The 24,185-nt window shown below is 38.4% G+C and overlaps 1 protein-coding gene across 4 annotated transcripts in view; it reads right to left on the bottom strand.

Annotated features, from left to right (window-relative positions):
* Window positions 1-21,386, bottom strand: part of SUN2 (Sad1 and UNC84 domain containing 2) — a 32,428-nt gene extending 11,042 nt beyond the window's left edge. Inside the window, exons 1-11 of one of the 4 annotated variants that reach the window (XM_058191905.1) lie at window positions 20,516-21,386; window positions 15,971-16,133; window positions 9,078-9,274; window positions 7,878-8,015; window positions 6,699-6,794; window positions 6,097-6,190; window positions 5,249-5,316; window positions 4,513-4,634; window positions 2,710-2,925; window positions 1,167-1,244; window positions 134-174 (exon numbers count right to left, since the gene is read on the bottom strand). In XM_058191905.1, coding sequence (XP_058047888.1) covers window positions 134-174; window positions 1,167-1,244; window positions 2,710-2,925; window positions 4,513-4,634; window positions 5,249-5,316; window positions 6,097-6,190; window positions 6,699-6,794; window positions 7,878-8,015; window positions 9,078-9,274; window positions 15,971-16,095 — 1,175 coding nt within the window. In that variant the 5' untranslated portion in view covers window positions 16,096-16,133; window positions 20,516-21,386. Of the gene's footprint in view, window positions 1-133; window positions 178-1,166; window positions 1,245-2,709; window positions 2,926-4,512; window positions 4,635-5,248; window positions 5,317-6,096; window positions 6,191-6,698; window positions 6,795-7,877; window positions 8,016-9,077; window positions 9,275-15,970; window positions 16,134-16,291; window positions 19,544-19,966; window positions 20,093-20,515 lie in introns of those variants that run through there. The other 3 variants (XM_058191901.1, XM_058191904.1, XM_058191902.1) reach the window with 3 other exon arrangements.
* Between the last annotated feature and the right edge of the window lie 2,799 nt (window positions 21,387-24,185).

The following is a 24,185-nucleotide window of genomic DNA, read 5'->3' as shown; positions in this document are numbered from 1 at the left end:
GCACTGAATGTTATAAGTGTAAAAAATTTTTTTTTAGAATAACAATTCCTGCAAGGTGTAAGAACATTCCATGACTCCTTTGTTCTTTTTCACCAGAAACAGGAACATGATTTGCTCATGGCACTCAAATTACCTTTGCCACTGAGCTATCTTCTCAAGCGTCTGGGCCTCCACCTGCTGTGGGAGAAACACCAATCAGCACAGGCAAGATTTTGTATCAGTTATAAGCGTTCAAGTTTCTTAGAAATCTTAGGCAGATGATTAAAGGCCAAAATGAAACAAAACAAAAAAGGGTAAAAAAGAAAAAGAAAGTGGAGGGAGGTATGGTTAATCTTTTTTACACCAGTTCATGTTCCTAAATTACTTGTAGGACAGCTTCTTGATAGATATAGGTTATCAAATATAGGTTATTGTTGCATTTGGGATCTCCAAAAGCTGGCTAAGAAAAAGAGCAAATGCTAGTAACCCACCCAAGTGAGACAAGACTCTCTAGGGATTTAGGCTAAACTAGGAATAGACAATCTGAACCTTTCCCGCCTCAAGACTATGAGGCCCATCTCCATATTGTACAGCCCCCAGAGCAATCTCCTGCTTTAATGGTTGAACATTTGCACTATATTTCCCCACCATTTTGAAGCAGAAAAAAAATAAAATGCAGTTAACCTCTAAACGTAGGTTGAAGAAGAAAAACTCAGGTCTACCATGCTTACTAAGAAAGACAGAAAATCATCAGTCCTCCACAAGTGTGTCATGAGTAGCTGACTTTGCTTCACTAAACAGACCCACTGCAGTCCTTCCAATTCCCCCAACCACCAAACTCCCCAAATATTGGGGCAGCACAGAGGGACTGAATTTAAGATACCATTCATTTTGGACTATTGCCTTTAATAACAGTTGAATTATTTGTATAAATGGAAGTTCCTTTTTAAGGATTATGTCTGCTAAAATTCAGTGGTACATAGAATAAGATACATATGTCTCACATTTAAATAGGAACATTTAACATATTGTGCCCAATAGTGTTGCCAGATATTTCAAAAAGTTCTGAAAAACAGCTCTGAAATATTGATATAAAGGTTACATGCATGAACTTTTTCAGAGTAAGACAGCCTTTGTCATGCCATTACATCTTGTCCACTTTATTACAAATGCTATGCAAGTCCTACCTCAGAAGTCCGAGAGACTTTCTTCAGGAGACTGTCAAAATCCTTCTGCATCTGGGATCGGAAAGCATCCAACTTATTCTAAATAAAAGAGAAAAAAACGAACACAAACATTAATGAATGGGGAAAATGCTGATTAAAAAAGTAAAGATGTTCTTTAAATTGAAGTGGTTTTAAATTTTACTTGTTTCAAATTTCTTTAACATATAAAAATGAATTCAGTTCAAAGATGTAATTATAGAGTCCAACTTTTTTCACATTACTGAACATAGTTCTTATGCCAAAAAGCAGCAATATTTTCAAATACCAGGAGCCTGTATACATACACATTTTATGAAATGGTGGCAATCTCATTCTGAGTTTTTATGAGATTTCAGGAAATACCAGTGCAATCTTAGCATTTCTTTATCTTGTGAAATTTTTGTCAAGTTTATTAAATGTTGAGGTTCTGTGAATGCAAAATGTAGTGGCCCAAGTGTTCAACAGTGGCAGTTGGTAGGATTAGATTATACTTACATTCTGGGCCCTGCATTATCTTCTATTAGCTTCCAAGGAGCATTATCTCCTATTAGCTTCCAAGTACAATTTCAAACACTAGCTGTAACCTATAAAGACCCCCAAGTTACTTGCAGGACTGAATCTCTCCCCTGAAAATTGGCCCAACTATTTTGATTATGCCACAAAAAACAATTAATTGTTCACCATTTTGTGAAAGTCAAGGGGGCTGAAGGCTGGAAGCATTTTTGTTGGTTAGGCCAGCCTTTTGGTATGACTTCTTTTTGGGGTCAACTCGCAAAACTTTCCTGACCTGCTCCCAAATTGCCATAGGCAGAGGGATAGGGAATCGCGCTTCGCAACTGCATTGAGGAATTTGCACCTCAGTCAAAACAAAACACACCCTAGTCAGCCAAAGTAAAGGCTATCTCCATGGAGACCCACAATGGCCGGAGATAGTGACTTCTACGACCTGCAGAATTGCTTTGTTGGGGAATGTGACTGAAGACACATCTTGGGGGGAGGAGGAAACAAAGTAGAGGCAAGGTGCAAATTGAGTGAAGTTAGAGCTGGCTTCAGTTGGTCCATGCCAACATGGCGCTCCTAATAAATAACTGGATTTTTCTTGAAACTTAGCTTGAGGCTCCTGTTTTTATTAAGGCATCGGTCGGAACCCTGACAGTTGGAGGTTTACTTACTGTAGCTCTAATTCTGTTCACTTTACAGAAGTTGAAGATGGAATTCTTCCAGAGGATATTTGAACCATCTCATCACTTAGTGGTTGCTAATGGTTTAGATATTTTAGGTATTTGTTGTTTCTGTATTATATACCTTATATTTTATTTTATGGTAATCTACCAAGAGTCTGTTTAGAATAGATTATGGTAGAATAGAACTGCAATGTCTGATAAGCTTCTAGTTAGGGTCCCAATACATATTTTGAAATTAGAGATTAACATTCTTTGAGCAATTAGTGGCTCTAGTTCACAATAATTCAAGTTTTTACAGTGCACCTTTCCTTTAGTCCCAACTGGCCGCCTTGCTTCCTGACCTGGAGATGAAGATCTATGTCTGAGCCAAGCTTCTCTCTCATGGCTGCCTCTTGCTGAGTCATCAGCCCATCCAGAAGCACCAGGGTATCCTCATGTGACAGGGTAGCACCTTCTGTGTTCTTTCTTTTCTGGAATTCTAGCATAGAAGCTGTACTTTCCAGGGTCTCAAAACGTCTTTCCAGTGCTTGGATCCGAGACAAAGCCTGTTGCTGAGCCTTTTAATCAAGAGACAATATGCAAGAAAAAAGAATGAAGTTTCATCCAGAGTTTAATAATCTCCAGAACTGAATTATGTAGGATGTTCTGTGTGAACTGCAGCCAATGAAAAAAGTAGAAACCTGGATCACTTGTGGATTAGAGAGAAAGGAATAATTTTTTTCTTCATTACATTGGTTTCCAGGTTGCTCCAATATGTAACACAAAGACCTGGTATAATTTTCATGATTCACTTTAAATTATGGATTATTTTATATTATATTAACATTTACATTGAGATGTATAGAGGTAATTACAGTATTTAACATCTCTCTCTCTCTCTCTCTCTCTCTCTCTCTCTCACACACACACACACACACACACACACACACACACACACACACTCATGGCTTTTTCTGGATTGCAGTCTCTGCACTCAGTCACTTGAGCCCTTATCATCTACATTTGGACTACTGCAATATGCTCTACATGGGGCTACCACTGAAGAGTATTTGGAAATTACAACTGGTGCAGAGTATGATGGTGTGAGTAGTTCTTGGTTCTCTAAGGTGGCTTATGTTACATCACTGCTCCGTGAGCTGCACTGGCTGCTTATTTGCTTCTGAGTACACTTCAGGGTTTGGTTATTACCTTTAAAACCCTGAAGGGCACAGAATCAGTTTACTTCATGAACCATCTCATCCCAAAGGACTTCCCTGCCCATCCATATTGTCAGAGGGGGAATGCTGCAGGCCCATCAATTGGGGAATTTCAGCTGGCATGGTCCAGGAGAGGTGCCTTCTCTCTTGGCTCCTGCCCTTTGGAACATCCTGTCCGCTGAGGTGATATCAGCTCCCACACTCCTGATCTTCTGTAAGGGCTTGAAGACCTGGCTCTGCCAATTGATTTGGGGACCCAACAGGGGAGCATCACACTGGAAGTGGTTGATGAATTAAGAATCTCTCTTCCCCCAACTCATCGTGCTCCCTCTCCATCTTTTAACTGTAAATTTTCTTTGGATTATAATTCTATTTTTATTGCTTTTAACAATATTTATATTTTATGGTTTTATGGCTTTTAATGTTGTAAACTGCCCAGAGTCACTCTAAAACAAAGTGGGCAGTAAACAATGTGATAACAAACCAATTAAGAGCCAAATTTCTGATCAATTTATACATATTATTGTTTGATATTGATATCATACTGCACATTGTTATTGTTTATTGAAGATGCATTAAATACTTAACATTTGTGGAATATCCTTGTAGATCAAATGAATATTATAAATTGTAAATAGAAGGATTTGAAGCTGAGATTATATTCCTTGCATAAGACTGTGTAGTAAGTCCATGGCAAAAACAATATTCAAACTAAGGTGCTTTTAACTCATTTTTTTTAGCCATTACATACCACCTTTCAGACTGAAAGAATCTACTAAAATAACATTAAGCTGGTTAAGTGTCTGTGCTACATTTATGACATGAAGAAATCCTGGTGATTCCTATTAAAGCACTGCCAATTCTCAGCAAATATGAGAATTTTGCAATAGGTAGTATTCAACATGAATATTCTCTATAAACACCCCTCTAAATCCACATAATACACACCTCAGAAAATATAGCAGTCTCTCCAATTTCTTGGTCCTTCTTGGTGCCAGAGGGAAATAATTTCACTGTTCCCCAAGAAAATATAGAAGGTTGAAGCCCAAAGGGATAAAAATACCAGGCACCTAAAATAATTACAAAAGTAAAATAATCAAATAATATAATCATAATCAAATTGCTGATACATGCTGGCTGGGGAATTCTGGGAGTTGTATCTAAAAGTTGCCAAGGCTGAGAAACACCACTATATGGATGTAATTCTTCAAAGCATTTTTAAAAATTATATTTATATTTTTCTGGTCTGATCTGTACCAATAAGCAGTTTTATCTCATTTTGTTTGGGACAAGTCACTACTTGAGTGGAATGCTTTCCTGAGAACAAGAACTGTAAAAGGGGGAGAAAAGTCTTCCCAATTCTTCTTGATTGCTGTTTTCCTAATTAAAATTTTCCAGCTGAGTTTATCTGCTCAAATGTCATGAAAGAAACCACAGATTCTCTTAACCAGAAGTACATTTTTTAAATAGAGGATTTTTAAACAGAAAAAAATAGGAGTGCATTAAAAAATGTTTCCCTTCCCCCATTTTTTCCCCTTTCTTTCTCAACAATTGCACAATGTAAGGCAAAAGTCTGCAGAAAGAATCCCATGTTGAAATATAAGATCTACAATAATAGTACTTTCAGGGTGATGTCATCTCATACTTTCTAAGAGGTACAGACAAAGACAAATGTGAAACTCACCATAACCAACAGAGCTCAGGAGCAAAAACAGAAGCATAAACAGCATTATCTTCTTCACTGGATAGCTCCTGGGCCCCAAACAACAGGAGAGAGAGAACAAACAATTAATACAAGGCAAAATCAAGCATTGTAAGCAAAGCAGTCCTGCCTCAGCTTGCCGATTAAAATAGAACATGTGATGTGAACCTCAAGGAAATGAGGTTTACACCTCAACTCCATATTATGGTATTGGCATGATGACATCATATCAAAAATAAATATAAAAATATTAATATTGGAAAGTAATCAAAATAGATAGACCTGGTTCACATATTGTACTGTGTTGTTTACTTAACCATACATGTAATATACTAAGATGTAAGCCACAGATGACTAATTATAATGGCTAGGTTCATCCAAACAACTAAGCCAACGTGCAATGTGTTTATGAAACTATAGTCTGCTTATGGTTTGTAAACTGCATGGAATATGGTTTAGTATTGTATGAATCTATTCAATCATGGTTTATTGAATGGTGAAAAATATTTAGCAAAATGGATAAGCCCAATCATCAACCACAGTAGAGTTGGGCTACTTCAAACTTTTAAGTCCAACCCACAGCTCTTAAACACCTGCTGTTGGATTGCACATATGATAATCGTCTAGTTGGTTAGATAGTTATTAAATGAAACAGGGCTGTAGCAGAAAAACACACATACATTCTAAAATGCTGGTGAATTTGGGGATACTCCAAGCTGTGCACCTGTAGGAATTTCTTCTATTCCCCCCTTTTTCAGTTACTTTTTCAGCCCATCTAGGAATCAAAGTTAGCCACATCCCTTTATATTTCAAATACTATTCCCACTAACCGGGTTAAAATGAAGACATCCAGGAGAGAGGCTGTAGTTGTTAGACGATACCACATAGTCCCCATCCACCAGTATAACAAACCAAAGAACCGTCCTGCAAAAAAACCCAGAACAACTTTTAAAAGAGCAACAGCTCAGCTTTCTTTCTATCTCTTCCCTTCCTCTACAGCAGAATTTCTCAGAAGTCGTATTTACACATTCAATGGCAGAAATGGTGGTTTACAAAAACTCACAAGATATTGTTAATTACACATATTGTATATATTCCCCTTGACTCCCAATGATTTGGGACAGTTTAAAAATTATTCAAAACATTAAATAAAAATTTTCCAAATTGAATTGCATGCTTGGACAAATTAATTTCAAAGAATGAATCTGAAGAATTAGAATTTCTCTAGATGCTTGATCCTAAGCCTCTGGCTATCTCTTAATATAATTCTCAATATCCCTTCCAAATGAACATTTTCAGCATTATTTTGAAGAAGTCCATATCAGATAAGTTAATACTGAAAAGGCAGTAGAGACATAAACACAGCTGTATAGCTTTCTTTGTTAACATGTGTAATAACTAATCACATTTCTAACAACTCTTTTCCATTTACCTGGGGCTAAAAGCACCAGCCAAATAAAGGACCCTACTTTGGAGAGGACACTCTTGAACCCAAAATTGGATGTATTCTGATCCATGGAAGAACCACCTGCAAGAAGTAGAAGATAGTTTTGTTAGCTAACAAGTCATCATTGATTTTTTTTCCGTCTTTCTTTCTGCCTTCGTCTGTTTAACAAAGGCCCACATCCATCTTACCCTAAACTAAACAACAGTTAAAGGTGCTCTTAAGGTAGCGATTTCCCCCACATCCCACCTCAAAGCATTGCATGCAGCTAATACAGGGTACAGCTGATGCACACTCCACGGTGTGTAGCAAGAATGAAGGCAAATATATGTGTTGCAGGATAACATTGAGGATCCAATCTGGTCAATCACCATAAATCTTCCGAGCTTTCAGACTCATGCTGGAGCCCATCGTCAGGAAACTTCTCTTTACCAGAATGTGTGCTTTGGGCTATTTGGTATGTGGTATTTATATGGTGCCTATATATATTTATATTTATATCACACAAATAGCCCAAAGCACATTTTCTGCTAGAGAGAAGTTCCCTGAAGATGGGCTCCAGCATAAGTCTGAAAACTCGGAAGACTTATGGTGACTGACCCAGATTGGATCCTGTGGCAAGAATCTTGTAACCCAGGAATTGGCCAAATTGGATCCAGTGGTTTCCTCCAGTTACTTTTCTATCTAAAGCAGAAATAAAATATTAACAGCTGTACTGTTTTGATGGCTGAGTTTGTCTGACTTATGAAAGCAGGTTGCAGCCATAGCTGTTAATCTTTCCTCTGTATAAATTAAACTCATCCTCTGCCAACTGTATGGAGATGGTAACTATTGATACTGTCTCTGCATTATCAATATGCAGATCAATTTTGCATCAGCTGTTTTTTTAAAAAACTGAAAAATATAATAATTTTTTTTTTAAAAGTAACAAACAAGCAACTTCCTCTGTGATGAGTGGAATAGCAAGGACTTGTGGTGGTGATTTTAAGTATTCACAGCCTTGAGGCAAACTTCAATACGTGCAGTTCAAGGAGTTCATTAGGCCTTTGGTTAGCTGATGGCTTACTTTAGTTTACCAAGCCAACTAGTTTTGGCTGTAAATGATGTTAACAAATTCTATCCCTAATGTTCTTCCTCCAGGAGCCTCATCTAATTGCTTCCCAGTACCTGTGTAGTCATCTTCAGAGGAATAACCAGATGAAGAACCATAGGTGTCATATGTCTTCCTGTCTCCTAATCCATTGATTTTCTTACTGGACTCGATGCCCCCTGTACCTCTTCTTCTTCTTGATGAAAAGTCCTCACCTGACCACAGATTGCAAAATTTATTTTAAAAATAAACTCAGTTGTTTTTTTTTATACATTTCCTACCAAAAGCTTGTATGAAACTAGATACCATCAACTTCAGACAAGCTCAAATGAAGCATATCACTTAGTGAAAATTGCAGGAGACTTTAAAGATTATCTCCCTTGTTCCTTGAGTATATATTTTTAATTCTACCCTCCCCTTCATGTCCATGTTTAATAACTGTTGTTGATGATGCAGGTGATGGATTACATCACCATCAAGAGGTACAATATTTTATATTAATTGGTTAGATGTTTGAGAATTCCACCAACCAGCTTCTCTTGAATAGTCTTTCTTTTGCTGGATTTTCAGCACATGTCCCAACCCAAATCTCCCTCAGTCATCTTTAATACTGTCTTGCATTCAAAACCGCACCGACTAATCCAGAGAAGACCACGCACGGCCTTTCAGGTATTGCTGTACTTTAACTTTCATCAGCCAGAACAATATTCCAAAATCATTTGGCTGATATCCATTGCACCAGTTTGAAAAAATGATACAATGTCAAAAATATATTGACAGCATACAAGAAATAAAGATTGAATGAACTCTCTGAAGCATTCTGTATAAATAATGTAAGTCACAACAAAGGACCCTGAGAGATCTCAAAGGCCAAAAGATTTACTCCAAATGTTGTCTTCCAAGAACATCAAATTGGAAATAGGTTCAAGCCCCATGTAGGCTAGATGATGCAGAAGAATATTCTAACTTGGGTATGAATTATGCTAACTACAGACCAGAGTTAATTGAAAGATTAGATAACAGGTGAAAAACAATTGGGGATTTATACAATGACTATGCAGAGCCAATAAGAATTAAAATCTTATGTGGTCCTACAGATGTTGCAGATGCCGATTCTCATCAGCCCCAACTGGAATTGCTAGTCCAGTTCAAAGACATCTGAAGGGCTATGAGTTCCCAATTTGTTGCTTTGCAGCTTATATTAAATTCTCCCAAGCAAGTGCCCTCCATATATTTTAGAATATGCAAGCTACAGAACATTTCAGAGAAATACTTACTCCAATAAGAACTGCTTTCCAGTGGCTCATCAAAGGTCGCATTAGTTTTAAGAGAAAATCCTCTGTCATCAGTTAGATAAGACTCATTAATGACAGACTCACTGTAGTAGGAGGTAGTATGGGGAGCAGAACTGATCCCTAGGCTAGGTGTAGGAGAGAGACGTTTCATACTGCTTGGTTTCCTTCTCAGAGTTCGACTGCAGGAGAAGAAACCAGAAATGGCATATTGATAAGGCAGTACATGGTTAGATAAAGAACATAAAACTGCATATGGATTTGTACACATGCATAAGTGCTGTTATTTAGAAATAGCACTAGTAAACTCCTATCACTTTATAGAATCCACATCCCTAAGGGTAGAATTGAATGGGAAAGAGATAAGAAGAGGGAAAAACAATCTTTTCATAAGGATATTGCAAGTTGGAACTTGATCACTTTAAATAAGTAGTGAAAATATCTTTGGTATAAGGTTCAAATATAGCTGGGATTTCTGGAAGTTGTCATCCCATTGTGGATGAGGCTGGATTGGAAAAGGTTACAGTGATGTAACAACTGCATCTTTCTTTACCTAATGAGTTGTAACATAATTTCCTTTTAGTCTTGTATTTTGCCTTGTTTAATTACAAAGTTGTAGCATTGTCTGTCAGTTCACCCGAACTGCATATTGGGGAAGGGTTGATGTTTCCACATAGTCACATGCAACTTCATTTACAGAACAGAACAATTGTAATAGGTTGGACAAATGAGGCCATTTGCCTGTCCCCCAACACTTTACAGCAAATTTTCCAGCTGGGTCCCTCCAAATATGTTGAGACCAAAATTCCCAATAAGCATGATGCTGTTCCAATTCATCCAGAAGACACACTGCTCTATATAATAGCTAGGAGCTCAAAAAATAGGCCGTGAGGTGTTTATGACATATTGAATACAAGAGGAAACTAGAACTATCCAGAAACTTTGCTTCGCAGAGAATTAAAAGAAACATGCAGATTGCTCCTGTGGTGAGCTGAAATAAGAACTTGGACTGAATCAGTTTATAACCATGTTCATGATTGCTTATATGTTTATAGTACTGCATATTGCATTTATTTAATGCCCTTTCCTGTAGCCTTCATATAACATGCTTTAATAATGATTTGAACTGTGGTAATATGTGTCTGCTAATTTTTAATTTATTACACTTTTCAGTCCTTGAGTAGAGGCAGAACACAAGGATATAAGCTGTTGTGCCTCCTTATTTTTGGCCGTGAATTCAGGGTTGCCTGTTAGGATAGCAACCAAAGCCTTCACTCAACTCATACATTAAAAATACTACACAGTGGAGACTTCTGATGGCTCCCTGCGTGTTGGAGACGGTCCTTTCGGACTGCCGCCCCCGTGATTCTGTTAAAGCTGCTCAGACAGTGCAAATAAGCTGTCTGGCAGCTTGAAAATCTTTCCCTTGGGAAAAGAGGGAAAGGTGAGCAGCCGGGTGGAGGCAGAGCTCACCAAGAGCTCTAGGAATAATTCCTGGAGCTCGAAGGGTGAGAGCTCCCTGTTTAAATCTGGCAAATGCTCCAGATCTGGGAAGCTTCTGCATTTATGCAGAACAAAGCGCTCACGACCATCTCTGCTATCAAGATGATGACATTCTAATTACTTTAAGCAGACGGAGCGGAGGCAAGAAGCAGGGTGGATGTATGCCTTAGACCTCATCTTCAAAAGGTATTTGAGAAGAAGAAGGAAAATGGCGGATTTGGTTAATGAGGCGTGAAAACGAAACTTAAGGAAGTCCTTGTTAACATCATTAGCGGCTTGTTAACGCTGCTTAACTTTGATGGATTTTTTACTTAAGTGAAGAAATCTTAAAGAGAAAAGCCGAAGGTTTATAGAACTGATTTACCCATTTCAAATAAGTTTGAAAAGATTTGACTTTGTTGCAATTTACAAAGTTAAAGTAAGATGGCTTCTAAACAAATACAGCCTGCTGATTCTAAGGGAGCTGCCTCGCTAGTTCAAATACACAAACTACAAGAGGAGTTGAAAGAATTCCTGAAGGCTCAAATTTCTGCTCGAGACAAAAAACTTAAGGAAATTGAGGAGAAATTATTGGAAATTAAAAATTCTGTTACAGTTGAGAATGAAGATTTACAAGAAGAAATGAGGTCAGCCTTTATGACTATGATTGAATTTATAAAAAAGCTGGATGGAAAAGTGCATGAGATTGATCAAATTAATTTGAATTTAAAAAGTCAAATAGAGGAACTTCGGAACAAGGTGGAGAGAGCAGATGAAGAACGGGTTTTATTACAATATAAAACAATGGAATCTGCATTGAGGGTGAGAGGTTTAAAAGAAAATAAGTGAGAGAATTAAAAAAAGATATTTGCAGAAGCCTTCTCACAGGTGATTGGACTGACATCAGTGGACCTTGAAAATCAAATTGAGAAAATTTACCGTGTTAATTCATGGGTGGCAAGGCAGAGACAACTGCCAAGGGACATAATGATTTATTTTACATCTAGGAAGATTAGGAGTGAAATTTCACAAGCCTCCTATAAAAGTAAAATTCAAATATTGGGTCAAGAGATTTTGGTGTTGAAAGGAATTCCTTCCAAAATATTGAGGGACAGAAAAGAATATGCTTTTTTGGTAAAGGAGCTTAGAAACCACCAGGTATGGTATAGATGGAATGTGCCAGCCGGATTAACAGTAAATTATATGGGAGGGAAGTATTGTCTTAACGCAGTTACCAAAGCAAGAGATTTTTATGTTAAGGTATTGAAGGCTGGAAGTTTACCAGATTTAGAAGTTAAGGTGGGAAGAGAAGTGGAAATGGCTAAAAAAAGGGAGAAGGAAGTAAAGCAAACACAATTTGAAATTGGGGCTGTAACTTTGGGAGAAGAAATACAGAAAATAGTAGGGGAGGAGCAAAGGATGGTAATCTTTAAAAAAGAATAAGGAATAAAGAAGCAACATTGTCAGATGAAAAGTGTTTCCTTTTATGGGAAAGGGTAACCTGTAAGCAAAATTTTTTGAATATAAAAGAAATAGAAAGGATAATGTGTACTTGTTTGAGTCTATAAGTCAAATGTGGGTGTATTATATTTATGCTGTTATTATTATATATGGTGGATTTATCTATTTTGGATAAAAATCAAAAGTAAGAAAGGATGGTATTTGGAAATTAAGTTGGGGTGTATTTCTTTTAATTTCTAAGTAAAATGAGGGAGATATATTTTATGGATGTTATTTTATTAATGGTGGATTTAGTTACTTTGGATAAAAATTGATGTTGGGTTTAAAGTGTTGGGGGGGAAATTAAAATAAAAATTAAAATAGAAAGGGAGTTGCTTAAGGTTAAAATGTTAAAATGGTTATAAAATATTTGTAATTTATTATGAAGATGTTAGTGTAATATTGGAAGATGGATTATATGTTTGTTATCAAAGACTGGACGTTAAAAATATTGAACTTGCTGGAAACTTCAACGTACCAGACTGAAAACCCACAAGAAAACATACTGGAATGAGGAAGATGGACTGACTATAATTAGAACAATTATTGGATGAAGAACCATCAAATATTTTATAAATGAACATTTCCTTCTTTTTTGTTTCTTTTTATGGAGAAGGAGAGTTGAGGTTTTAGGGGAGGGATGGGAATTTATGGATAATTAGGGTATTCTAGCTTATGATTGTCAGATTGTATACCTTGTACTCTGCTCTGGGAAGTCCGGGGGTGAGGTGATGGTGGGTGGGGGGAGGGGTGTGGGATGTAATGGGGAAAAATTTTTATTGTAAAACTTTTTCAATAAAAAAAACACTACACAGTATTTTTTTCTAGGAATGCATCTTTAATGATTTCACATTCCACAAATAATAGTATACCTGTTTTGTGATTATCTTGTTTCCTTATTAACTAGAAAACCATTATTTTGTATTTGGGGCTTTCTAATATGTAGCTCTATACTCAGTATTTGAACAACATTCTACATAAGATTTATGTAATGTTGCAGCTTCTGCTCTTTGCAAGAGACCAATGACTCATTGTAACTCTCCAAACATTGGCACTTTTGGGATGAATTTTCTACCACACTCCAAGGAGAGAATAAAATAGCACAAGTATATATTCTTCACTACAAAAACATATGGACTACAAATCTTGATCAGGGCAAAGCAATAGATGCAATTTACATAGACGTCTGTAAAGCTTTTGACTCAGTGGTACATAACAAACTTCTTCTAAAAATAAAATCCTACAGCACCTCCGAACCCCCTCCATAATTGGATAACAGTGTTCCTGTCAAACACACAAATGGTCAAAATAGGCAATACCCTATCAAATCCCGCTCCTGTCAATAGCGGTGTCCCCCAAAGCAGCGTTCTAGGACCAACACTCTTCATATTATACATTAGCGACCTCTGTGACCATATTATAAGTAATTGTGTTCTCTTCGCCGATGGTGTTAAACTATTTAACACTACCAACAATGTGGTTACACTTGAAAAAGACCTTGACTTTGTGTCGGAATGGTCAAAAATTTGGCAACTCCAAATCTCAACCAGCAAACGCTCTATCTTACACATTGGAAAAAAGAATCAAAACACTAAATACAAGCTTGATGGACATTACCTTGTAGATGACCCTCATCCTGTCAAAGACCTTGGAGTTTTCATATCAAACAATCTAAGTGCCACAGCCCACTGCAACTACATCACTAAAAAGGCTTTAAGAGTTGTAAACTTAATCTTGCATAGCTTCTTCTCCAAAAACACTACACTACTAACCAGAGCATACAAAACATTTGCCAGACCAATTCTAGAATACAGCTCGCCTGTCTGGAACCCACACCTCATTTCGGACATTAATACAATTGAACATGTCCAGAAATATTTTACAAGAAGAGTTCTCCACTCCTCTGATCACAACAAAATACCTTATGCCACCAGACTTGAAATCCTGGGTTTAGAAAATTTAGAACTCCGTCGCCTTCGGCATGACCTGAATATAACTCATAAAATCATCTGCTACAATGTCCTTCCTGTCGAAGACTACTTCAGCTTCAATCGCAACAACACATGAGCACACAATAGATTTAAACTTAATTTGAACAGCTCCAATCTTGATTGTAGAAAATATGACTTCAGTAACAGAGTTGTTATTGCCTGGAATGCACTACCTGACTCAGTGGTCTCTTCCCAAAATCCCCAAAGCTTTAACCAAAGACTATCTACTATTGACCTCACCCCATTCCTAAGAGGTCTGTAAGGGGCATGCATAAGAGCACCAACATGCCTACCGTTCCTGTCCTAATGTTCCCTTTGACTGTATCCAATTCGTATAGTTATTTCATGCTTTATATATACTGTTGTGTTTGACAAATAAATAAAAAATAATAAAAAATAAAGTAACTTTTTCTGAGTATAACATTTTTCTTTAAAGTTTGTGGGTATGGAGGAAGTGGGAGTAATACAGACAGATGGTAACATCCTTTTTATCCACCTACACTTCTTTAACCAAGCAGAGGCAATGCACCAACAGAGAGATCCACCTGTAAGGATTGCAGCAGTGTGTAGGCAGTGATGTTATTAGATTGGGCAAAGTCAAAATCTTTGATCGCTCTTCTCAATTTTTGAGGGGAGAGTGCGTCCCCTCAATTTTTTTTAAAATGATGCACTATATTTCCTAGAGCCCCCTTTTAAGATCATTCTCCTTGAGGTCTCTCTCCCAAAAACTGCAGCTCACAATTTTTTTCAGGGCTATTCTGAAGAGTAATGGGGTTGCAAAAACGGGCTATGAAGGGTGACATGAGGTTCACAAGCTTATTTTTCAGTTTCTCCTAAGAAGCAATTACAATTCCCAACTGATCGGGGGTGGGGGGGCTTTCCCCACCATATTTCATTATCGCTACTTGTAAGAAAAGCAAGTATTTATGCATTTTTGTACTAAAACTATCTCTCTGAGACAAAAAAAATGAATTATGCATCCAAATTTGGCTTCTCCCTATGGGACCAACTCTCTTCTGTGTCTCTATCTACAGCTCCATTTATACAAATGAACATGTATTTATGGTTTTCCTTTGTCATTCCTTTGCCTTTGTTCCTAGCAAGAACATTCAAGACTATGATAAAGAAATTGCCTATACTCTCTACAAATAACATTTTCATGAGAAAATATTTATTTTTCTTCATTTACAATTCCCATTGCTATTTCAAATGGGACATAGTGGCATGAGCATTAGTTCTTATGATATTAGCAATGACAACTAATTTAATTCCCCTGCTGTAGCACTTACAATGTTTATCTATTTATTTTTCCTTTCTCTTTTTAAAGAATCAAAGAATCTAATGGGAATGGGAGCTTTCCAGGCGCTCTAATGTAGCCTTCCCTATTCTGGTGACTAGGAGTGATAAACTACAATTCCCACAATTCCAGTCAGACAATTAGATAGAATTATATGGAAATTAAGGAATGGTAATCCAACCAGATCGGGAAAACTGATTTAAAAAACAAACTTGCTGATTAAAACGATAATAAATACAAAAATCAAAGCCTGTTAAAATTAAAGTTTGTGAATTCAATCTGAGCTTAGTTGAGTTCTATTAAAAAAATGAGACAACTGTGAATATACGACAGTTCAAAATACTTCATCCTATTTCTATTTCATGCCATAGACCATTCTCTATTCTACTGCCTTTTAAATATTTTGAATTATAATGCTAATAATCATGGGAATAGAATCTGACATTGATAATGGATAATAAATTGGGGATGATTGGGCTAAACGATCAGATTCAACCTGAAAGTATGGAAAGCAGCAATAATGAACTAATTTTACCACTCAAAAGACGAAGAAATCCTCATACATAACATACGTGGGGGAGTCTCCCTCTTCCTTCCTTCCGACTTACCTGCTTGAATTCTCTATAAACAGGGGCTGAGGCCCACTTAGCAGAGAACTTCGTCCACTGTTGCCAGTGTCCTCACTTTGATAACTCCGAAAAGTTCCACCAATACGTTGGCTTCGTCGAGACATGACCAAAAAAGAGCCGCCTCTACACTTGTGTCAAGGTTCTAGAGGAAGCAGCACAAAAAAGAAAACATCAGGACTTACATCATTATAAAGATGGTTTATGATTGAACAGTTTTATTGAAAAGTTCACAAATATTAGCATTTTTCTCCTATTGACCAAGCCAATTCTCTATAAAGGCTATCTAAATGAAATACGTACTGAAATCTTGCTGTTGCTCATATTCCACTTTTCTGATCTTCAGAATCCTTCGCAAAACTCACTTCCAAGAATCCCAGCTAACATGTTCCAAAGTGTACCATTGTTCTAATGTATATTGCTCTTAGCCAGGGAAGTTCCCTTTATCTGAAGTAACTAATCTATACACTACTAAAACTCTCACTGTCATGGCATTTAACTAGACAAATTCGTGAATCATAGGGCAACAATTTTTCAGCCAAGTTACTGAAATAGGCTAACTTACAGAAAGTATCCAAATCCTTGACCTATGTGTCTTAGGGGGATGACATAGGGAAAAACTGTGGCTGATCCAGTGCTGCTGGCTGCTGCTGAGCTGTGGTCATATGACTTTCATTTTCAACATTCTATGACAGTTTCCCAGCCAGTCTTGCAATCCCTCATTCCTTCCCCCACCCAGCAGCAGTCATTTACCCATGGAAAGGGAAGGGAAAATACATCCTTCCTGGCACATGTCTGTGTCCTGTGGGCTCAACCTGTGCCACTCCCCCTCATGTCTTCTCCAACCTGCACCACCCCGTGTGTTCCCAGATCCATGCAGCATCTCTTGGGCACCCTCAAAGCTTCCACTCCCACTGCTTTTTGCCCACCTGTAGTCATTCTATTTCTCTGTCTAGCTAAGGAAATACCTCTGAAACAATGACCCAGTAGGGCATGGATTGTCTAATAGTTACTAAGTTTGTGAACAGCCAGTTTGGTGTCCTGCTTAAGATCTCAGACTAGAAACTGTTTTAGGCCTGCCTTAGGCTGTGCAACTTTGGACCAGTTACTGACTCTCAGCCTTTAGAAGCAGTGGTGGGTTTCAACCAGTGTTACAACCAGTATGCTTCACGCAAGTGCATTGCATTTCAGAACAACTGAGGTACAGCAATCCGCTCTACAGTGCCTATCAGCTGGGCTAAAAACAAACAAATATAGGTAGGTATAGCACTTGACAGTTGGAGTGAACCGGTTCACTCTCAGCTCACCATCGCCGCTACCAGTTCGCCCACCACTGCTTAGAAGCAAGCAAAAAATATTACAGAAATCTTGCAAGAAAAGTGCAGGAACCAGGCCAGACAGTCATCAAGAGTCAACGATGACTTGAAGGAAAAATAACACATACCACTTCAGACTATACAAATCATTTGAAAGAAATCCTTTGAAAGAAATCCTTTAAAAAATGTGATAGAGCCAATGAAGTAACTCTTTTTGAAATATCAAAGCAGGCACATATTTGCAAGACCTGGGTGACTACTTCAAATGCTGTCTCAGTCATCTGCACATGCTAAGATCCTGACAGATGTAGACAAAAACATTTGGTAAATAAACAATAGTAACAGAAACAAAAATAATGTCAAACTACTTAAGTATTATCACCAAAAACCCAGCACAACTGTATTTCTATACATTTATAAGAATCTCAGCTTGATTTGAGGATTTATTTTTCTTCATTTCTTTTATCAAAAGGCACTGGGGACTAATACCTAATGCTGTTGCACTGAACTACACTGCAGGCTCACATTCCAACTGCCACTGGCATGTGAGCTCAGTTTCTAGCCCGCTGACAGATTCATGAGATACTCCCATCAGTGTATCATGAACCAAATGCATCTTGGCTGGAAACAGTAGAGCTTTTGGGCAAGGCAAAATATAGTTCATATCCCTGCCAAGACAAGGCCGGTCTGGAACTGCGTCAAGTCCCACCCCCAGCAGCAACAGCAACAACTATATTTATACAGCGTCAGGCACCCTGCAGATTTGCCTGCTGAGATGGGAAAAAAACCAAATAGCAAAATCAGGATCTGACCTTGTGCCTATCCTTCACTTAACTCATACCTCCCTCCCTGCTCGTTGCCACAAGCAAATCAAGTCAGAAGTCTGCTCGCTAGCAATTGTTTATCAACATTTACATCACTAATCCTCTAATTATATTTCTATCATGCCTCAGCCTGCATTTCTACTCTTACAACACAACTGTTCTCCTGGGAAATGTTTCCAATGTTCAGCAAGTCAAATAACATGCATCTCCAAGAGGGTTTCCCTTGCTTAGTCATAAGCCATGCTGCTGCCATTCTCCACACCCCCTCCTGTTCTTCGTTATTCCCAACACTCTACCTGGATTGCAAAACTCCAGACCAGTTTCTCAACCATGACATCTTGGAGATGTGTGGATTTGAACTGGGAAATTCTGGGAGTTAAAGTGCACACATCTTCAAGTTGTTAAGGGGGAGAAACATTGCTCTGGACCATCACTATATCAAAGCACAAGGCTCTTGTGGTACCTCTCTGCTACACTAGTAGTGGTCAGGATTCTATAGCCCAAATTTAATACTTCATTGTTAGTAGCTAGTAGCTATAATTGTTGTTATAGCACATAGTCCTTCTCATCATTTTATCCCTGCCTGCACACACAAATATGTAGGAAGCAAAGAACAAAATCGAAGAAAATTTGTACCAAATTCCCAAGAGTAAATGAAAATACAAACGTCTCTTTTCTTCTCAATTAGGATGCACATTCATCCCTAGGCAGCTCAACTCAAATCAAGTATGTTACCCCAGGAGTCAAGCTGGCCTCCTTTCCTTCCCATCTTTCAGATCTGTTCTTCTCTCCGTTTCCCCTTAACTTTTATGCTCCAAGCTCTGAGAAAAAAAATTACTGAGACCCAATGGAGCAAAAATTGCACTACTGTTTGCAACAGCAAGGTCAATTTGCTAAAATAGAGCATTTTAAAGAAGACAAATTAGAGAGAAAGTGTAGTATAGTGTACAGACATTTAGAATGCATTTTGATTCTGTCTTGTATTCATTCACAAGGTGGTGTTCAAGCTGCTCCCACTTTCAATTTTGAAACCCCTCCCCTCATATGGGAATAACAGTTGTCATCTCTTTTAGTACTTTGGCTGCATCATGTGCATTTTTTGATCTAAAGAAAACAGGTTATGTGGTTCAGGAATGCTGAATTAAAATTGTAGAAATCAGTATATAATCCAATATCAATATTTTTCACTGAGACTACATCAGAGGGCTCATTTGAGAGGTGAAAATCTCTCAAGTGATATTGAGAGAGGTGGGGTAAAAGTGATACACAATATATCACCACTAATCTGGGAATTTCAGTAACACGAAATAGAATAAATATCCCACGTTTTCTTTTTCAGTGGTTTAAAACAGTACACAGGATTATTTCTTTGCATTTCCCTGAAAAGAAAGTAATTCTTTCCCTCCCAACAATAATCCCGCAAAATAGGTTAGACTGACTTGTAAATGAGCCAAGATCATAAAGAGGAAATTGAATCTAGGTCTCTCCAGGATAGGATTTCCAAATTAGGCGGCGTGATTTCTCCTCCTTCTCCTCATAAATTAAAGATGCCTAGAACTCTTAATTTAACCCCATCATCTCTTGTAGCTCCTTCAAACCTACATTTTTAACCGCCACTTCTCAATTTACCAATATTCAGAAAGGCCAGGAGGCACGAAAGGAAAGAACGGCTGAGGCAGCCGCAAAACTGTCAAACTGTTTCCGTTGTTTCCCTTACAGCAGAGCGAGCCTTCGGCCGCTTCTCCTCCATCCACGCGGCTGCCTCGCACTGTCCAACCGCAACCTCGGTCGTTGCACAACTTGCAAATCCATGCACGGAAACTTAGATCCGGACAAACCTGCCTAGGATCGGGGCGCGTTTGTTTCCCTCGCCCCCCCTCCTTTTCCCGGTCGCTCTTCTTTATTTATCTCCGACGAAAACTTCCAGCGTGCAGCTTCCTCTCCGCTTTTTAAGGACGGCAACGAACAAACGCAGCGCCCGCTTGCCGGAAGGAAGCCAAAGCAGTTGATTTTCAAAAAAAAGAGAAGAAATGCAGCCGCAATTTTCGAAGACGCCACGAGAAAAAGGAGCGGTTGGGGAGACGGAGCGCAACAAACCGTGGGACAAGCTCCATCATCCCCAGCCCAATAGGTAAGTCCCTGGCAGACAGGACCGGTAATCCCTACCAACCATCTGGAAGGGGACCCGGCTGGAAATGGCTCACACCGCCTGGGATGTTTCGAAAGTGGGAAAGAGCTCGGGCAGCGCAAGAGCGGACGGGAGGGGAGGGTTGGGGGAAGAGCCCACAGAGCTACAGCTCAGAGAGAGGAAGGAGGGGGAAGCCAAGGAAGAATTACTCTCCCGTTACTCTTTTGTCTTTTTCTCTTCTTTAAGCGCACGGAGTTACCTTTCGCAACGGCTTCGGAAGAGAGACGCACAAAAGAACTCCAAACAAAAACACGAGCAGCCCCCCCCAACCCCCAATTCAAAGAGGTTCGAGACTTTCTCCTCAGCAGGCGAAGTTAGGCGGGCTTTCTAAGCGATTTGATGAATCCCAGGAAATTGTCGTTGCCAGCTCGAGCCACTCGAAGCCTCGGCAAGCGCCGCGCGCGCCAACAATAGAGCCTGACGGGTCTCCCTCGCCCTCTTCTCCAGTGCCTGCGTGCGCCTGTCAAACCTCAGAAGCATGAGCTTATTGGCAGGGGCCGCACCTGACCTGGACTGTCAGTCTCCTGTGACGCCCTGTGCCTATTGGTTGGTTTGAACAAGAAGCGCCCTCAGTTGGTCAGCCTTTCCTTTCTCCCCCCGCCCCTCCCGTTCAGTTGCCGGATTGCGCAAGAAGAAAAAGCTCTGGGGCGGGATAAACTGCAGCAGGGCTGACTCCGCCCCTGGTTAGGCGTGGCATAGAATAGGATGGAAGGTAGGAAGGCGGGGCGCTTGTTCCCGCTTTGGGAACAGGGGGAGCGTCCGATAGAGGGTTCTTCAAGCATTACGTGCTGAGATAATCGTGTGTGTGAGAGAGCGAGAGAAAGAGAGAGAGGAGTGAGTGAACTCGCACCCCATACATGAGCCAGCGTAAAAGTTTTCCATAGAAAAATAAAAAGAAAAAAATAAGAGAATGGGAAAAAATATTAAGAAGTGGAATTTTGGAGAGACCAAAAGAAAATGGGTAAAAGGGGAAGAATAAGGGGCGTGCATAAGCGCACAAACGTGCCTACCGTTCCTGTCCTATTGTTTTTCTTTTCTTCTTCCTATATATATATGCTTATACCTGCTAATATTTACTCATATATATCTTTATATACTATATAACCTTTCTGTATGATACTTACTATATTGTTGTGACAAAATAAATAAATAATAAATAAATAAATAATGGAGAGAAGGAAGGAAAATAAAGCATTTATTAGTTGATTTAAGGGAAATGTATTAATAGTAAAAATTGTATGTAAGAAGTAAACAAGAAGTATATTGCTTATTGTAAAATGGATCAGCAGGTGTAATATGAAATGTAGATTGGTTTAAATATGAAAATAATGGAAATCAAGATACAAAATTGAAATGCTAGTAAATAACAACAACAACAACAACAGAATTGGAAGGGACCTTGGAGGACTTCTAGTCCAACCCCCTACCCAGGCAGGAAACCCTACACCATCTCAGTCAGATGGTTATCCAACATTTTCTTAAAAATTTCTAGTGTTGGAGCATTCACAACTTCTGCTGGCAAGTCGTTCCACTTATTAATTGTTCTAACTGTCAGGAAATTTCTCCTTAGTTCTAAGTTGTTTTTTTCCTTGATCAGTTTCCACCCATTGCTTCTTGTTCTACCCTCAGGTGCTTTGGAGAACAGCCCAACTCCCTCTTCTTTGTGGCAACCCCTGAGATATTGGAACACTGCTATCATGTCTCCCCTAGTCCTTTTTATTAAACTAGACATACCCAGTTCTTGCAACCGTTCTTCATATGTTTTAGCTTCCAGTCCCCTAATCATCTTTGTTGCTCTTCTCTGCACTCTTTCTAGAGTTTCAACATCTTTTTTACATCGTGGCGACCAAAACTGAATGCAGTATTCCAAGTGTGGCCTTACCAAGGCGTTATAAAGTGGCACTAACACTTCACGTGATCTTGATTCTATCCCTCTGTTTATGCAGCCCAGAACTGTGTTGGCTTTTTTAGCAGCTGCTGCACACTGCTGGCTCATATCTAAATGGTTGTCCACTAGGACTCCAAGATCCCTCTCACAGGTACTACTATTGAGCAAGGTACCACATATACGGTACCTGTGCATTTTGTTTTTTTGGCTTAAATGTAGAACCTTACTTTTTTCACTGTTGAATTTCATTTTGAAATTCAACAGTGAAATGTAAGTAATGATGTATTTAAGAAGTAAATGATGTATGTAAGATGTATGTAAATGATAATATCTAAATAGTAATATGTAATATGTAAATAGTATGTAAATGATGTATGTAAAAGATTATGTAAATGATAAATGATGTATGTAAGAAGTAAAAAAGAAGAAATATATTGTTTATTGTAAAGTGGATCGGCAGATGTAATATGAAATGACAATTGGTTTAAATGTGAAAATAATTGAAATTAAGATATAAAATTGAAAGGCTAGTAAATGAGGAAAATAACTAATGAATGTTGGAATAAGGAATTAGGAACTAAGAAAAATAAGAGGTGGAAGGTTAATTATGTTAAAAAGTTTCAATGTAAAAATGGAATGAGTTGAAATACAATGTTAATAATTTTAAAAATGTAATGGGGACTTTGAAAAATATAGTTAATAAGTGGGGGAGGGGGGAAATCGGGGTTGCCCGGATACCATTGTGAAAAATATTGAATTGAAAATGAATATAACAATGGAAAGAGAATGGAAAATATTGAATTGAAAATGAATACAACAATGGAAAGAGAATGGAAGGCGGAGTAGAGGGAAGAAGGAGAAGAGAGGAAGGAGAGAGAGGAACAGAAGAAAGGTAAAAGGAGAGGAAGAAAGGAAGGGGAAATAAGAGTAGGAGAGAAGGTTAGGAAGGGAGGAAGGAAGGGAGGGGAGGAAAGGAACGGGAAGTAGAGAAAGAGTAGGAGAGGAGGAAAGAAGAAAGTAGAAAGGGAGAGGAGAAGGGAGAGAAGAGAAAGAGAGGAGAGGAGAAGAAGAATTGCTGTAAAACAAGGGAGATGATGGTAAAAAGGCAACCCTGAGAATGTGCAAATTTATTAGGATGAATGAATTAATATGAAAGTTAAAAGGGAATATATATGATTAACATATATATATGGATAAGATAACTAATTGAAATAATGTTAAGAAACTAGAATTTGAGGGTGGATGATGATGTTTTTTATATAATAAGTATAGAAGTATTAAATATAGAAGTATTAAGATAAAAAAGTATGGAAAAAGAATATTTTGGCAAAAATGGTAACTATGTAAAATGAAATTGGATATAAGTTATATAAAATATGATATGGTCAATACTCTGTTCATAAAATATGTGTGTGCGTGTGAAAGAAAAAAAATCAATAAAACCTGATTTTAAAAAAAGTTTTCCATATCTGAAGCATTTTCCTTCTTGCCACAAACATCTCGTGGTTTCCTGTCTTTTGTACTGTGGTGTGACGATGGAATGTGCCCAGTTCTTTAGGCATGCCCTCTCCCCACTGTACTACCCTCCATGGCTATTTAGGCTTGGACTGGAGTGACACTTTGAGTGACACTTATGACACTGAGTGACACTTGTAAGGCTTGTGCTTAGCTTTGCTAAGAAGCAACAGTGGGGAACCTCCCTCCTGCATCGTCTTCTGGTTTCACCTTAATTCCTGTCACCTTTTAGCTAAGCAACATTGTGGGTAACTAAAACTGTTAGCTGTAATCATTTGCCTAAATTCATCCCACTTAAGGAGAGATGGATTCCCCATCTGCAGTTGGTACTTTTGTGACAACAAAATTGGGAAATCAGCCAATCCCTTTCCCTTAGGTAACCCACAATAAGTATATAAGCACAGCATCATTCAGCAGGTGTATCGCTCTGGCAGAATAGGGATCATTGGTGATCACTATTTAATGT

Source organism: Ahaetulla prasina, chromosome 7 (assembly GCF_028640845.1).
Source record: "Ahaetulla prasina isolate Xishuangbanna chromosome 7, ASM2864084v1, whole genome shotgun sequence".
Taxonomy (NCBI): domain Eukaryota; kingdom Metazoa; phylum Chordata; class Lepidosauria; order Squamata; family Colubridae; genus Ahaetulla; species Ahaetulla prasina.
This window is presented reverse-complemented; position numbering and strand designations above follow the sequence as displayed.